The sequence below is a fragment of the Zosterops lateralis genome (assembly GCF_965231275.1).
Source record: "Zosterops lateralis genome assembly, chromosome: 5".
In the NCBI taxonomy this organism is placed as follows: Eukaryota; Metazoa; Chordata; class Aves; order Passeriformes; family Zosteropidae; genus Zosterops; species Zosterops lateralis.
The window spans coordinates 9,205,806-9,222,002 of record NC_139766.1 but is presented as its reverse complement, the minus strand read 5'-3'; the positions used below and the strand labels follow the sequence as shown (position 1 = coordinate 9,222,002).

Sequence of the window (16,197 nt, the reverse complement as noted above, 5' to 3'; positions counted from 1 at the left end):
TGTTTGGTATTTCATAAACTTCACTTTCAGATCAACAACAGCCAAATACAGCAGCTGAATAAAGTGAAGCTGTGGCACCGTGTGTTGTAGTAGGAACAAGTTACAAACTCCAAAGAAGTTCAGGGAAGAGAAATCCTTTGAAGTTTAATAAATCCAGGAACTTCATTGTAACTGAGGTCTTTGAGCTGAAATGGTGGGGCCCTGAGAAAGAAGCTGGAGAAAAGCATCAGATGTCCAATCTCTCTGGTCTTCCCAGGTTTCAGTGTTTAAGCACTGCTGGAAAAAAATACACTGGGCAAAAGGGGCCTTTGCTCTGGTTTACCATGGCTGTCCCAATGTCCTTGTAAGGGAAAACCATTGGAGGTGTGGATTAAATGTTTGGGAGGTAAAGGACTCAGAGCTAGAGTCCCTCTAGCATTAGTCAAAGATCTGGGAAAGCAATCACATGTCAGCTAAAAAGACCAGGACATGACTGGCTGTCAATTGGATCAGCAGGACGCTAGGGACTTCAGGCTGATTTCTGTATGTGCTTGAGCAATAAGTTTATCCCAGAGTAAGCCCTGAAAAAAGACTGGATGTCTCCTTCCTGTGTGGGTGAGATAATCTGACAGTTTACTGGACATCTGCCTAAATATTTATCTTGCTAAAAGTGTGTTAGATCAATTAGAAGTTACGGAACTAATGCAAGAATTAATGGGAAAAATATATATTCTGTCTTGTACTGGAGGTCAAGGAATACGGGAATCCCATCCAGCTTTTTTGGACTATATAATTACAGAATCACAAGGTTGGAAGAGACCTTCAAGATCATCAAGTCCAACCCATGCCCTAACACCTCAACTAAACCATGGCACCGGGTGCCACCTCCAATCTTTTTTTAAACACATCCAGAGATGGTTACTCCACCACCTCCCCAGGTAGACCATTCCACTACTTTATCACCCTTTCTGTAATTTTTTTTTTCCTAATATCCAACCTATGTTTCCCTTGGTGCAGTTTAAGACTGTGTCCTCTCGTTCTGTCAGTTGCTGCCTGGAGAAAGAGATCAACCCCCACCTGTTAGAACCACCTTTCAGGGAGTTGTAGAGAGTGATAAGGTCACCCCTGAGTCTCCATTTCTCCAGGCTAAACAATCCCAGCTCTCTCAGCCATTCCTCACAAGGTTTGTGTTCCCAGCCCCTCACCAGCCTTGCTGCCTCCTCTGGATGTGCTTAAGCATCTCAACATCCTCCCTAAACTGAGGGCCCAGAACTGGACACAGCACTCGAGGTGTGGCCTCACCAGTGCCCAGTACAGGGGATGAATGACCTCCCTGTTCCTGCTGGCCATGCTATTCCTGCTACAGGCCAGGATGCCATTGGCCTTCTTGGCCACCAGGACACACTTCTGGCTCACATTCATCTGGCTGCTGACCAGAACCCCAAGGTCTCTTTCTGCCTGGACACTGTCAAGCCACACTGTCCCCAATCTATAACACTGCAGGGGGTTATTGTGGCCAAAATGCAGGACTTGGCACTTGGATTTATTAAATGTCATCTTATTGGACTCTACCCATCTATCCAAGTGTTCCAGGTCTCTGCAGAGCCCTCCTACCTTCAAACAGATGGACACATGCTCCCAGCTAAGTGTCATCTGCAAATTTACTAATGAAACACTCAATACCCTCATCCATGTCATCAATAAAAATATTGAACAGGGCTGGCCCCAGCACAGCCCCCTGAGGGACATCACCGGTGACTGTCCCCAGCTGGATGCAGCACCATTCACCTCCACTCTCTGGGCCCGGCCATCCAGCCAGTTCCTGACCCAGCAAAGAGTGCTCCTGCCCAAGCCATGGGCTGCCAGCTTTTCCAGGAATGTGCTGTGAGAAACACTGTCAAAGGCCTTGCTGAAGGCCAAATAGACAACATCCACAGCCTTTCCTGCATCCACCAGGCAGGTCAGCTGGTCATAAAAGGAGACCAGGTTGGTCAAAGATGATCTACCCCTCTTAAACCTGTGCTGGCTGGGTCTGACACCCTGGCCATCCTGTAGGTGCTGCATGATGACACTCAATATAAACAGCTCCATTACCTTACCAGGTACTGAAGTCAGGCTAACTGGCCTATAGTTACCAGAATCCTCCTTCTCACCTTTTTTGTGAATGGGAGTCACATTGCAAGCTCATCTGCCAGCTCCCTCTTCACCCTGGCATGGATCCCATCTGGGTCCATAGATTTATAAACATCTAAGCAGCTCAGCAGTTCTCTGACTGCCTCCCCCTGGATTACAGGGGACCATTCTGCTCCCTGACATCGTCTACCAACCCAAAACTACACTTTCAAACAGTCATGAATCTGATGGAATTTACACTGCCTTTGCTATGTGACGTCTTTATCTACAGGTAAAACAAATGCACAAACAGAAGAAGCTAGAAATTAAGTGTACTGGTGAGACTGCTCAAGTATTTTTGTGAGCTCTTAAAGTGAAACAGCAGTGAAAGTATTTCTCAGAAGTATCTAAGAATTTCTATTATGCTTTTATGGATGGAGAAATGAAAGCCTGGAGGATTTGCAAAGGCTTCCACAGGCAGTGAGTATCAGTTTATTTCACTCCTCTTCCTACTCATGTGCTTTACCTGCAAACTGCACTCATCTGCTAGAGTAAGCTGAAAATCTCTTCTCAGAAAGTGCTATGCTTATTCCAAGTAATTGAAAAAGAAAACTTTTCCATCAGCTATTTCAAAAACATTATTTGCCTTATGATTTTAGTTGTCCCATGGGGATGAGTACCAAGCAGATAGAGAGACAATACAGTAATTACCCAATTGTTGGAAGAAGATAAGAAGTCACTATAAATAAACTGTAAATTACAGCAACAGAGAGATCAAAAAAGGCCAAACTGTACCTACTTAGTCCAAATGTGAAAAAGGGGCTTGGGAATAAGAGACACCAACTATGCTTTCCCTCCCCAGGCAATGGTTAGCCTCACATAGCCTGTGTGACTTCCTTTAACCAGAGGATTATTTAGGGAGTAGGCACCACAAGAAGTTTAAGGACTAAAAAAATGAATTATCACTTTCAACTTTGGTACTCATCACTCTAATATTTTTTAAAATTACTGTCATAAGATGGACAAGGGAAAGCTCATGCAATGATATTGTATTGTGAATTTCTTTTTTTATAGATAAGATCACAAATATATTGGTGGGTCTGTATATTTGCAAACAAAATCCTCTGTACTGGCTAAATGATTTCACCCATTTAATTATTTTAAACAATCAGCAGCTTCAGTCATGAAGCTGAAATAATAGAAAAAAAATCTAAAAATACATTAAATTTGGCTGAATGGTGTTACAATGTCATCCCAGTGCAGCCTTTTAAAAAATATATATACATATGGTTTACAGAAAATTGAAAAATAAAATAATTGCATAAACTTATTATTTTAGTATAGTGCTGATATTAAAATAATGGATTTTGTTACTCTAGGCCAGGATATCCAAGAAAGTTGAATGTGTCTAAATAATTTTGCATGTTATCAGGTTTATGCACCTGTCTCTATTTGTTTCCTTTGCAAATCTCAAGGTAAAGCACTCATTTTTCCTTATAGAATTGTATTTATGAATGTGTGCATGCATATGGACATGCTTGTATCTGCATCCACGTGCATGTGTGCCAAGGCCAGTGGAGACACAAATTTATAACCTTTAGACCAAATATTTGGAGTGAATTGTTTTATTATTAAATCTCAACATTAAAATGCTTTTCCTTTTTACTTAGTATCCCCCACTTTTGATGAACATTTAAGATGACGAATGATTATCCTAAGCTTCTAGGCTTGGGTTAGCCCAAGGCCAGTTACTTTCCAAGGCCAGTGGGGAATCCCATCTCATTTTAGGTCACTAAGACAACTACCCTGCCTTCTGCAATAACCCACAGGCCAGCCTTCCCCTGGGGAGGGAATGTGTGCTCAGCACACAGGACAGCAGAGCCATCCCAGCTCCTGACCCAATGTCTGTGTCTCATTTTACCTCCAAAGAAATGCCTGGAATAAAATAATGCTAGAAAGCAATACCTAAAATAACAATCCTGTTAATCAGAATGAACTAATTGCACCATAGGGTTGCAAAAACCTATTGCTCAAATTCCAGATGCCTCCACACAGTTCTGTACAGCTGCTCCAATGGGGAGCAGTAACTGTGGGTAGTGACTACAACAGTCCCTGCTGATTAACCACCTGACAAGTTCTTTGACAGGTGCATAAGAACCATGAGTGAAAAAGGGATATATCATAAAATGAAAACTTTTGTGACAAAATGGATGAGAACATTTCTGCAGCAGATTATGGGATGTAATGTGGAAGAGCTTTATTTCTTTGTGTTCCTCTGAATCACAGACAACCCTTCACCATACAGGAGCCACACCTATGGCTGGCTCTCACCTTACTGACCCTTTCCTGCCATGTGAGCTGTGTTTTCAGTCTCTATTCATTTCAGGATGTGAATTGGTGAAACTGGTAACCATGTGGCAGCGTAAAGTCAATCTTAATTTGCTGAGAGAGGTACAGAAATGAGTAGAAGGTATGTCACTACTACACTAATGGCTTCAGATTCACACAAGCTTTAAATTTGCAAACCTGGCCAGAATGTAAACCAAATTTAGTATAATCCAAACAACACAAATGAACTTCACTAAATGCATCTGCATTAAAGCAAATTTATTCTAAGAGGGGCTGCACAGCATAAAGTTCTAAAATGACAGCAACATGACTCATTCCTATACTGATTAAGTAGTTATTAAATGCAGTTTTTCAGAGCCTGGTATTAAGCTGTTTCAATGTAAAATCCCATTAACTGTATAACACACTACCATTAAATTGCTCTGCCATCCTAAGATGTAAATGGTTTCTAAGAGCATTCAACACATGTATTATTTAAAACCTGAAGTGCTAATACAATGTGGCAGATAATGCCCAAATCTATGACTTCTAAGCCCACTTCCCACTGCATTTAAATACAGATGATTTTGCAGTCTATTAAGTTAGTCATAGTAGCTTGATCCCAGATCCTGTTTGCTTTACACCAGTGAGATAACATCAGCTGTGGGTCTCTGATTTGTACCAGTGTAACTAAATCACAATCTGAGATAATAAGTAAAATAACTTAGCATTTCAAAGACAAATCTAGTCTAATTTTTATGTGAGTAATGGATTTAAACTGAAGGCCTTAATTTTAGAAATTCAGCATTAAGACAAATAAAAATAAAATACCACCTTCAAAGAAGAGCTGCAAACCTTGAGTCCATATAATTTCCAGTGGAACTATCAGTTCTCCATTTATTTGAATGAGAATTCGTTTACAAAAAAAATTTCTAAAATTATGAAACATTTTCATTTGATTATCCTTTTCTTACCTCCTTCAGTGCATTATCCAAAGCAAACATCTTACAAAGCCAAGGGCAATCAGAAACATTCATATCAATGCCGTCATCAATTTATACCCATTTTGTAGTTCTACATCTGAAAGTCAAAAAAGAACTGCAGGAACCAACTTTTCCCTTTTCTCTGCTGGCTTATAAATCACTTACAGAACACTCACTGAAATGAAAATAATTAGTTTGTTGTTTTTTTAAGAAATCTGACCTTTAATAACATAATTGCCAAAGTCCTTTTCAATCTGTCAAAGGTTGTAGATTTTCTATAATTGCTTTAAAGAGATTATTAACTCTCCTACCAAGATTTTGTGCGAAAGCATACATGAAATTTAGTGTCTTTCAAAAAATAAACCAACTTACAGGTCGTCTTTTTGGCAGTACTGGCAGAGGTGCTGGTGAAGGAGGAATGGCACGTGGCTTGGGTACAGTCAAATTAAATTCCCTTGGCTGAGTGACTCTTGAAGTCTTGACAGTGGTGGTACGATTGCTTAATTTATCTGTGAGCTTTTCAATCAGTTGCTGCACTTTTGGCTGCCACCTTCAAATAAACCCAGATTTTTCAATTTTATCTTGTTTTTCATACAAACAGTATGTGAGGTTGGAATTGGCGCAAATTCTGTAATGCTTTCTGCCATTCAGTTTTAATAAAACTGACCAATGAACCTGTACTCAGGATTTAGCTACACTGTATTATTTCACCTCTTGATAGATGCTATCCACCCAGATTACTAGTGGTGAAATAGTCACAGTTTGTATGGAATAAGCAATTACCTGGCCAGTGGATTTTGTGGCAGGATCAGATTAGGAGTCGGAAAAGCAGCTGTCATAGCCTAATTACACACTTAACATACTTAGATGAAGAGACTATGAACAGTGGTCTGAGTGTTGCCACATGTACCAACAGAGCACATGCAGATCAACCTTAAAGCACAGGCAGTTCTAATAGAAAAAATAGAAAGGTCCAAGGAGCTTGGTGAATTATCAAGTGAACACTCAGTAAGCACTGGGGCAGCCAAGAAGATCTTGATTTCTGTGGCTTTGGGCTTGTATCAAGGTTCAGACTTCTTCTAAGGATTGACAGGAAGATGCAGATTAAAGGTAAAACACAAACAGGTATCACAGTCCAATTACGGTGACAGCTTCATGCCTGTTATTATTCCTCTCTCTCTATTTTATCCTTACATATTACACATGCAATGGAGCTTTCCCAGAACTTAAAAAGCAGATGACAGTGCAAACTTACAGTAAGTTGTTTATATGACTGTTACCTGAGGTAGTACTGTCATTACAGGGTGAGGCTTGCAAGTACAAAGCTCCACTAATATAAGACTCTTTATATTAACCTCACTGATACTAGAAAGAGAAACACAAAGACACATTGAAAAGATTTGCAGCTACTGCACTGACTAAATTCATCACTGCATCCTCAGACCCTGAAGGATGTTTCAAACCCAGTAACCAAATCTAGTCTTTAACATTCTTGTATAACTTACATTTGCCACTTCCAGGCAAAATGTGGGTTCATTACATTGAGTGTAACTGACTGTGAAGGACAGCTCCAATAAACTTGGTGCTAATGAAACAAGCAGTGGCCTAAGCTTCAGCCTGCATGAAAGAGTATGTGCAAGAACTGTGTGGGTATGGATGTATATCTCCCTATCTCTCTATCTGTATTTTTATACGATTCCAACCATTTTTTATAAATGGAATCACTACAACAGAATATTCTGAGTCAAATCCTAACTTCAGATATATCCCTATGGTCCTATAGAACTCAGTGGAATTCAGAGTAGAGCAAGCCAAACCTATGTTATATATTTGCTAAAGTGCTAATAAACTACACAGTGTGAAAGGATTAATTCTAGGGACTTTGATATGACAGAACCAGATGCAAAACTTCTTTTCACCTGATATTGTTTGTAGCATGTCTTTTTGTCTGACATTGTTTGCCATCATCTGGGTTAATCTATACTGCATTGAGAAAGATGTGTGACTGCAGCCATATTGGTGTAATTTATCTGTTCTGGGTAAAAATGAGAGTAAAAAGTGATCCAGGAGACTGCCGAGCTACTATTTCTCCACATGAAAATGCTCCATTTTGGCAAGGGTACAGTTGCTACCATATCACCACCTAACCAATGAGTGGATGCACCTCAGAGCATTTAAGCTGTTCAATGGAGCTGCAACTGTGTAAATAAATAATAACTTCAAAAGAATTGCTTATATACTTATCTGATTTGCTCAGAAGGGGTTTTATGACCATCAGTACAAACAAATTTGCGTAAAGCCAAAATCAACAAAGTCAAACATTTTTTCAAATACTTAATGTCATACAGATGTTGAAGTGACTGATGAGGCATGACTCTAAGGTAATTTGAACCTTCTATTTTACATTTTTACAGAGTACAATGTTTTATCTATTGAGGGGCATCAGGGAGCAAATGTACAACAGCTGTGAAAGGACTTTTCTGAGAGAGAACCTTGCCGCTAGGTAAGCTAAAGGGATTGCTAAAGACTTGTGTAGACAAGAAGGGTTCTGAGTGACTTCAATAGGAGAAACACTTTAACAAAAATGTAAGCTTTCAGGGGAAGCTTTCCCCAGCTTTCTGAGGTGGCCAGAGGCTACTTAAATACTACTTACCTTAGCAGTGGATCAATCAAGTTCTCTTTTACATACTCTGAATCGTAGAAGTGACACCATTCATCTTTGATCCATGTGTTCAGATACAAGTCATTGAAGAAGAACCTAAGAAACTAATAATAAGTGGTTTCTTTTAAATATGAATGTTGGATACATGGTGTATATAAGACTACAAAAAGTTGCTTTTTCTACAGACACCACTGAAGAACTTGCTTGTATTTGACCTTGTAATTACAAACATAGATACTTGGTATTTTTAGGTTCTTATTAGCTGGTGACATGTCTTTTATCTCTACTTTGTAAAACACTGATAAATACTAAAATTTTTTTTGTGGCAAAAGAAAAAATAAACTAGAGCCTACAACAAAGAGGTGTGCTGAGTAAACATTAATTGCTTCAAACATTGTGAGGTAAAGGTTTTATTCAAAATTAATTACTACTGGAATACACTGCTTTTATTATAATTTTACAATAGTTTCAGAGTCTAATATACCCAAGGTGAAGTTCTGATTATCTATAAGTGGAAGACCCATGAAGCCCAGAAATATGTCAGGCCTGGCACTGCACCTGAATGACTTGAATTCTGTTCATCTCCCTGGGAACTGGGCAGAGACAATTGCTGAAAACCATAGTAAATGCTATACAATGTGCCTTTTTCTTTTATTGAAATATAGTTATTGGCATATTCCCATTAAAAGAAAAGACTGAAATTTGGCACACTTACACATTGTAGGGGTCTACATGCTAGAGTAATAACAACTAACATTCGAACTTTTTTTTGCCACTCCAGTTCACCAGAAGGTCAAAAGCCTTTAAATCTTGAACTATTCAAATGGCTTTCTGAAACACTCTTGAAAAATGGCACTCAGATTCAGCCTGTGTCATTTACAGCAATATAAATTCCAAACTTGAACCTTAGCTCTTCCATTAAAATTCTTGGAAATGAAAGTACAAGCATGATGCTGAAATAATCACAGTAAAAGAAAAAATGTTCACTAAATAATTTTGACATTATGAGACATACTGGGAAGCAGTGCACTGTCACTTTGAGAAGCTTCAAATAGAGACTTGCAGAGCTTATTAGACTAGACTTGGCATCAGCCGCATCTTAAGTTGTTTTACACAGAGCCATAAAGTTCTTTGTATTGAGTTTTCAGTTCTGCAGAACTACCAGAGAGCTTCTTAATTCAAATGTGGTGCCAGGCTCAAGGTGTCTCAGAACTTTGTGAGTAATTCAGGTTCGACTCAAGGTGTTTGCTATATAGATCTAGATCTATATTCAATAGATCTAGAAAGCCTGCTACTTGGAATCTAGAGTCTTGGTGTGACCATTTCCAAGGAATTAACCTTTAAATTTAGCTATATTTTAATCTATTGTGCTTTTGGTAGTCAAAAGACTGATTAGCACTGCAGGACTAAATGAATATTAGCCCCTGGATTTCCATTCTTGTCTAGAAACTTCTGCTGCTCCTTAAATTTGCAAGTGTCAGCTCATCAACACATTGTCCAAAAGAGGTTATTTCTTCCCTAAGAGCTTGATTATAAACTAAGTGTTGAATTGTGAATAAGTTAGGATTTTTGATGCTTCTAGATTCTGTGGCATTTAATAAGCTTACAGTGAGGAATGCATTTCATCCCATTGGTCTAGAAAGTAATTTATTGTCCTTACAAAGGATTGTCCACCGTAGCACATGCATACTGGATTAAATTTGTCACCTAACAGTAACTTTGTACTTCTGCAATGTGTAAATACAATGTCAAAAAGTTGTAGCAGCCCTCTTGTTAGGGGATAGAAATGAGCCGAGACAGAGACTTCTGCTTTATCACAGCATGAAAAGGGTCCTGGTTTATTCCTCTTTACAGTTCAACCATCCTAACTCAAACTATTCACTGACTCTGGCTGCAGCAGCTCCTCCTGTAGGTTTCCCTTGCAACTTCTGACTGCTGGTTATTGCCTGCTAAACTATGACTACATGTATTAGTTTGCAGACTCTGACTGAAGGCTTACCTAGCTAGACCATGACTGCAGGTTCTAACAATAGGCTCTAACTACAGACCCAGACTGACCTCTCCCCAGAGAGGATTTTCTCTCCCCAGAATCCTTTTTCTTCATGAGCCTCTCATTCCCACTTCCGCAAGGCTCTGATTCCACCACAATCTTCCTCCCACTAGATAACCCACTCCCTTTTATCACACTTATTTTATTGACTATAGCTGTGACTCATCAGGGGCAAGGCTGTATTGGGTAATTAACACAGCTGTTACTTATCAGGGGCAAGGTCACCTGTATTGCCTTCTTCTGCATCAAAAGTCCAGAATGAATTCATACCTTCCACCAGAAAGGATGCACGGATCACTATTTCTACCAGTTGTTGTTACAACATTGTACATCCAGTTATCTCAGCACTGGGTGTGATTACTGTGAACATATCCCCTACCACAGCACTGATCTTATGGGAAACCCTGACTATACATGAAGTTTATAAAAACTCATGTGGACAAGTGTGTATACAGAGATTATAATGCAATATTGATGATGAGCTGATAAACTTAAAGTAAGACAGACTCTGAGGTCTGACCTGGTTTTCAAATTTCTAGGCATTCAGAGAGGTCAGAGAAATAGAAATACTGCAAGTGGTGACTTTTAAATATTCCAGTTATTTTTTTTTTCACTAACTAACATTAAGCTGAACTCCTCCCTCTCTGTGTCCTATTCTACAGCCTAGTCCATCCTCTGAGGCTTCAGTCAGTTGTCCACTACAGTGACATGTGAAACTACTCATCTGAATTGTTTCAGCTCTCACTGACTCTCTGCCTCCTAAATATTTGCTGTAACTCTTTTTCACAAAGCAACTTGACTAACTCTTCACGGCAGATGAAACTATAATAAAGGAACACAGTGATTTCTAACTGTCATATTTAACAGCTGGCTGTTACAGCTTGAGGCTTCCTACAGCAGCACCAGTCTGGACTAGTTACTAACATTTCCCCCTATACTAAAACAAATAGGTAATTATGTGATTGATAAATGCTATTATGTACTCCTGAGGTACAGAGAATTGTTAACTGAGTAATCAGATATCAACAATGTGATGTATATTTTTGTACATTTTTAGTCACAGTCCCCACAGAAATGCTACAGTAAGGATAATGCCACAATATGCATCATACTAGAGAATTCTTGGAACGCAACCCTGGAATGGTCATCCAGGCCCTGCAGGGATTGCAAATGGCAATGTAGGATGACTGGACATCATTTCTGACCAGAGTGTGCCTGAGCCAAGTCCACAATCTTACTTTTGATAAACCCTATCACAGATGGTGATAAGAAAACAGAAACTTTTGTGTTTTGTGAACTAAAATGCTAGGAAAAAATCCCTAATATTTCTGTTGTCTTTAGCCACATGTGACAAAGTTGGAAAACCCAATATCAGCAGTCATTGCTTTGACAGCAGCAGAATGGGGCTTCTCTCAGATTTCTGTTTGGATGTTACCAGTCTCTGTCTCCTTAGCAAAGTCACTTGAAGTCATTTTAGTAACAGCATTATTCTGCTTACTTCTCTGTCTTGAACATTCCAAAACTTTCACTACTCAGACAGCCTGATAATGAAGATCCATTTCCCTTCTGGAAGTGATGGAATTACACTAGCAATGAATTGTACCCGTGGTTATATTTTAATGTATACTCTGGCTGTAGTGACACAAGTGTGTATAATTAAACACTGTTTTGTAATGCATTTTTACAGGTGGGCTGAATTAATACCTTACTTTTGAGAATTTGAACTTAATATTCTTAACACACTTTTACACACTGGGATCATACAGATTTCTAGAAAACAAATAAAAAATGGGAAATTTCCTCATCTGGTATTATCTTTACATCTATGTAGGCATTTGCAGAGCTGAAACGCTTACATTCACAATATAAGCTTTGACTCTTGTGTTAAGGAAGTAACTGCAGGAAACAGCATGTTCTGTTTCTCCATACAGATCAGCCACTGCCTGAAAACATTATTGTCTCAACTTGGACTGGTTTTACCCACCATCCACCATGAGGTTAGTCATGCCCTGCTGTTCCTAACTCATCTTAAATTCTATTACAATGCCCAGTTCTTATGTAGTGGCATTCTTTGACGATCTCAGAAATTCTTTAGAACTGCTTTTAGAAGCAATCAGAACATGAAACAGAATCAACAGGTTCTTAACTGCTAAAAAGAAAACACTATGTATTTTGTATTTTTTACAAGACAATTCAGAAATTACAAAGCTGTTTAAACTTTTTATTTCAACACTGTATTTTCTCTAACACACAAACTCTAAAATTTCAAGATAAATATAGAAGAATAGCATGTAGAATAATAGAATACAAAAATGGATTTGAGCCAGCAATGCATGGCTAATTTCTTAAAAGGATAACCACACTAAAGTTACAAGAATGGTTTTTATCCTATGGTTCTGTAATTCTATCACCATAAAAAAATTTGCATGTATTCTTAATATTACAGAATGAGAGCTTGTGATTTTCTGTTCAAGCAGATGAACATGTGTGAGGTAGCATTGTTATTCTGCCTAAATGAAAATATTTGAACATTCATCAAATGTAGGGAAGCACTGTGACTTTGAGTTGAATGGATTCCATCACAGAGGTCTTTAAGAGAAAGGTCTTAAATTTCCCACAAGTCAATATCATTCACCTGAAGACTATTCATTTGAGTCAGGTTTATCTGCATGATGAAGAAAATTCCACTCAGCCTGTGATGTGCTAAATTTATTTTTTAATTAAAATAAATCTGCCCTATGTAAATATATGTGAATATTTTTTCAGTGTCTTTACTGAACTCAGACACAATAGTTATCAGGCAAAATCTGGAGGTCAGCATCCTAAAGGATGATCCCAAATTTCTGATAACTTCTGTTGCTAAGGCTGCAGATCTGCCTTCTGCTCTTTTGTCTCTGTTGCTGGGGGGACAAAATGCTGCTTCTAAATCCTCTGCTGCAGGTGCATTAATTTAATCCAGCATCACTTTGGAGACAAAGAAACTGTTCTAATGGAAGGGAAGAAAATCTAGGTACCATGGTGATGAGAATCTGGAAAGATACTTAAGCAAACCAAGCCACACCTGCTACAATGATAGCAGGTGCACGACTTTGGAATATGCAGCACTTCCCTATCAGAAAAGAGTTGTTCCAGACAAGGAAGGAGACATTATCTAAACCAGAACATCAGGGCAGTGATGCTTAAGCCATATAAAGCTAGATGAATGGAATCAACAGGAGATAATTGGCATGATGTGGGAAAATTGTGTTGCTAGCTGAATGAGCTCAAGATGCATCCAATCCAGTAGCTCCTGTCTAAGATGTTTACCAAAGAATGGGGCTGGGAGAGCATTTTAGACAGAGTGATTTGTCTGTCTACCAGATTATGATAATTCTTCCAGCCACTCCTCTGTTCTTTCTAACTGTTAATGAAATATATAAATTTTGTCCCTGAATGGAATTAATAATAAGCATTCCATAGTAAGTCCATCTAAAACCAGACAACTTAACCTACTGTGTCCCTACATATTGCAAAGCAATTCTGTTCATTAAAGAGACACTGGCATCCACATGAACATTCAAAGTAATCACTCTAAGGATAAACCTTAGCCTTTTGAGTATTAATTATTAAAATTTGCCTGTCTCTTTAATTCCATCTTTGTTATTCAAACAGCGTGTTTGGACTATGCCTTGAAACATCTGGATAATCAAAGGCTGCAGATGCTGTGTCACCAGTGATTTAATTTTTAGCCCATTTTTCTGAAAAAACAGAGCTTATGAGAAAGCACTGCTGCTCACTTTATCCCTCTGCTCCAGCGTACAACATAGCTTTTAAGATAATTAGCACTTTCATTTTGAAAGAGAAGCAGAAGATAATTATATTTCTACAGTTACAATGAAAAATAGCAAACAAATAGTGGAGCAAACCCCAAATTCATTACTCCAGAATTTTGTTGTTCCACTTTTTATTTGGCAGCACTGGTTTAGTCAGTTGCATGGTGTACTGGGGCAATTGGTATATGCATAGCTCCAAGCCAGGCAATGTTTTTTAGGAAGGAGAAAAAGTGATGGAAGCACAATAGGCTTGATAATGAAAGTGGCAGTGGATTGTTCAGGGGAAAGAAGAACACTAAAAATCAGGAACTGCAAGTTTCAATAGATTCATTGCATATGGAAAAAAAAAAATCTCCTGTCAAAGTCAAAGAAAAAATGAGAGCAGAGGAAAGAGTGAGTGTGCAACTTAAAGGGACAATTGTAAATGAAATTAACTGTAAATTATGTGATTATTTGACCTTCTCAGATTATATAAAATAGATTTTAAATTGATCTTTGACTGAATATAAGAATCACCCTGTAAGTAAAGAAATTGAAGGGTTTTTTGATAACAAAATACTAATTTAATTTCTGAATTTTAACAGAAAATAGTAATTTGTCCATTTAATTTACTCTCAAAGTTGAGAAAAGTCATCTGATCAATCACATACAATGAACAGATAGTTATTTTTTAAAATGTCTTGTACTTAGATTACCTGTTGCATTTTTGCAGTGTCCAAGGATGTCACAATTCTGCTGAAGCGCTGGAGACCAATCTCTTCTAGTTGAAAAGTAGCTAGATAACAGATAACTATCAAAAGATACATACATTTAGAATGCAGCAGGCAATTCTAATAAACCTATACCCTATACTCAACATACTCTGGGATTTAGACTGTTACTTTAATTTTAAATAGTTTTGATAGTGAATTTTTCAACATACTCTGGTTTGTTTTCAGAGAGCATAGCTCTTACTCTTCTGTTACAAATTCATAGTTTATTATACATAACAACACTATAGATAACAAAATTTTAAACATAAAACTTAATATTTCTAGTATTTATTTTGCTTTTTCTTTTTTCCCCAAGTGACCATATTGCCTAAAATGTTGTAACCTTTGTTTTTATTCTGAATTGGGATAAAATCAACTTTTTAAATTGTGACATTTCAAATCTGAATCTTGCACCCCCTCTGCAAGTTCACAGTTCAATGATTGTAGAGGTCTGTTCCAACCTAAATGATTTATGATTCTATTCTATGATACAGGAAGAGACACAGTCAGTACTGTGAAATTTTAGTAGACCTGTAAAGTTCATGGGCTCCTGTATCAGCTTTCATTTGTCCCCACTCACTTTGATCAATCAGGCTTCACTTAGAGTGCAGTGTTTTAGATGCCACCAAATTGTAATGGTAAAATCAGGAAATTCTGACCAATGTGCTGCAGCCAACTCAGTGTATCTTTAGTCTTCAATCTCATGTGCTTTAGTACAGCAACGTATTTAATCAGTCTTAGCAGAATATACATTTATCTCCTACAAGCTTTATTAAATTCAAATCTGCTCACACATAGCAACAGCCTTTATAAGCAGCTTTGATCATTTAAGTGTCAATGCAGCTTGGCAAAGAGAATCACAAGCAGCTTAAAAAAATGTAAGCCAATGACCTTAGACTCTCAACTTGTTGATAAAGGAAAATTTTCTGTTCCTACCCTCTGCCTATGATTAATGGAGGCTTTTGAGTGGACCAGTCCTGACAATCCAATTATAGCAACACTCAGCTTAAAAGTATAATTTATGTGCCCCAGACAATGAAAAACACGGCTCTGGAGAAATGGAGACAATGAAGCATTACCATTTAGAATAAACTCGATACACTAATAATTTTATCCTTGACAGTTTAGGCTCCCTTTTGTTTGTTGTTTGATTTAGATTTCTGTACTTTTCCAGATTGTGACAGAAGTGACCAGAATTGTAATAAAAATTTAGTAGCTTTTAAAACATAAAATGTAGATATATTTATATTAGATAAGTTTATTTGTATTTTTCAACTCCTTTGAATTGAATTGACTTTTAAATATACCCACAAAGATTCAGAACTTATCTGATTAAGAGTACCAGTGATGGGGTATTTGTGATTCCAGTTTACTTAGGGACTTAATAGATCAACCTCAGCACATGTGTATTAAATAAATAGAATAAAATATTTTTAAAATTATTTTTTCTTGTACTTTTCAATACCTTAAATAACTTTGGGAGTAGTAACTGCCCTAATTAACTGTCTCATATTATCAG

At 37.8% G+C, this 16,197-nt stretch overlaps 1 protein-coding gene across 3 annotated transcripts in view; it reads right to left on the bottom strand.

Moving 5' to 3' along the window:
* Nucleotides 1-16,197, bottom strand: part of CFAP99 (cilia and flagella associated protein 99) — a 53,255-nt gene that overhangs the window by 22,200 nt on the left and 14,858 nt on the right. For all 3 annotated transcript variants that reach the window (XM_083862016.1, XM_083862014.1, XM_083862015.1), the window contains 3 exons: nt 14,622-14,716; nt 8,056-8,168; nt 5,775-5,952 (listed from right to left, as the gene is read on the bottom strand). In XM_083862016.1, coding sequence (XP_083718142.1) covers nt 5,775-5,952; nt 8,056-8,168; nt 14,622-14,716 — 386 coding nt within the window. The remainder of the gene's footprint in view (nt 1-5,774; nt 5,953-8,055; nt 8,169-14,621; nt 14,717-16,197) is intronic.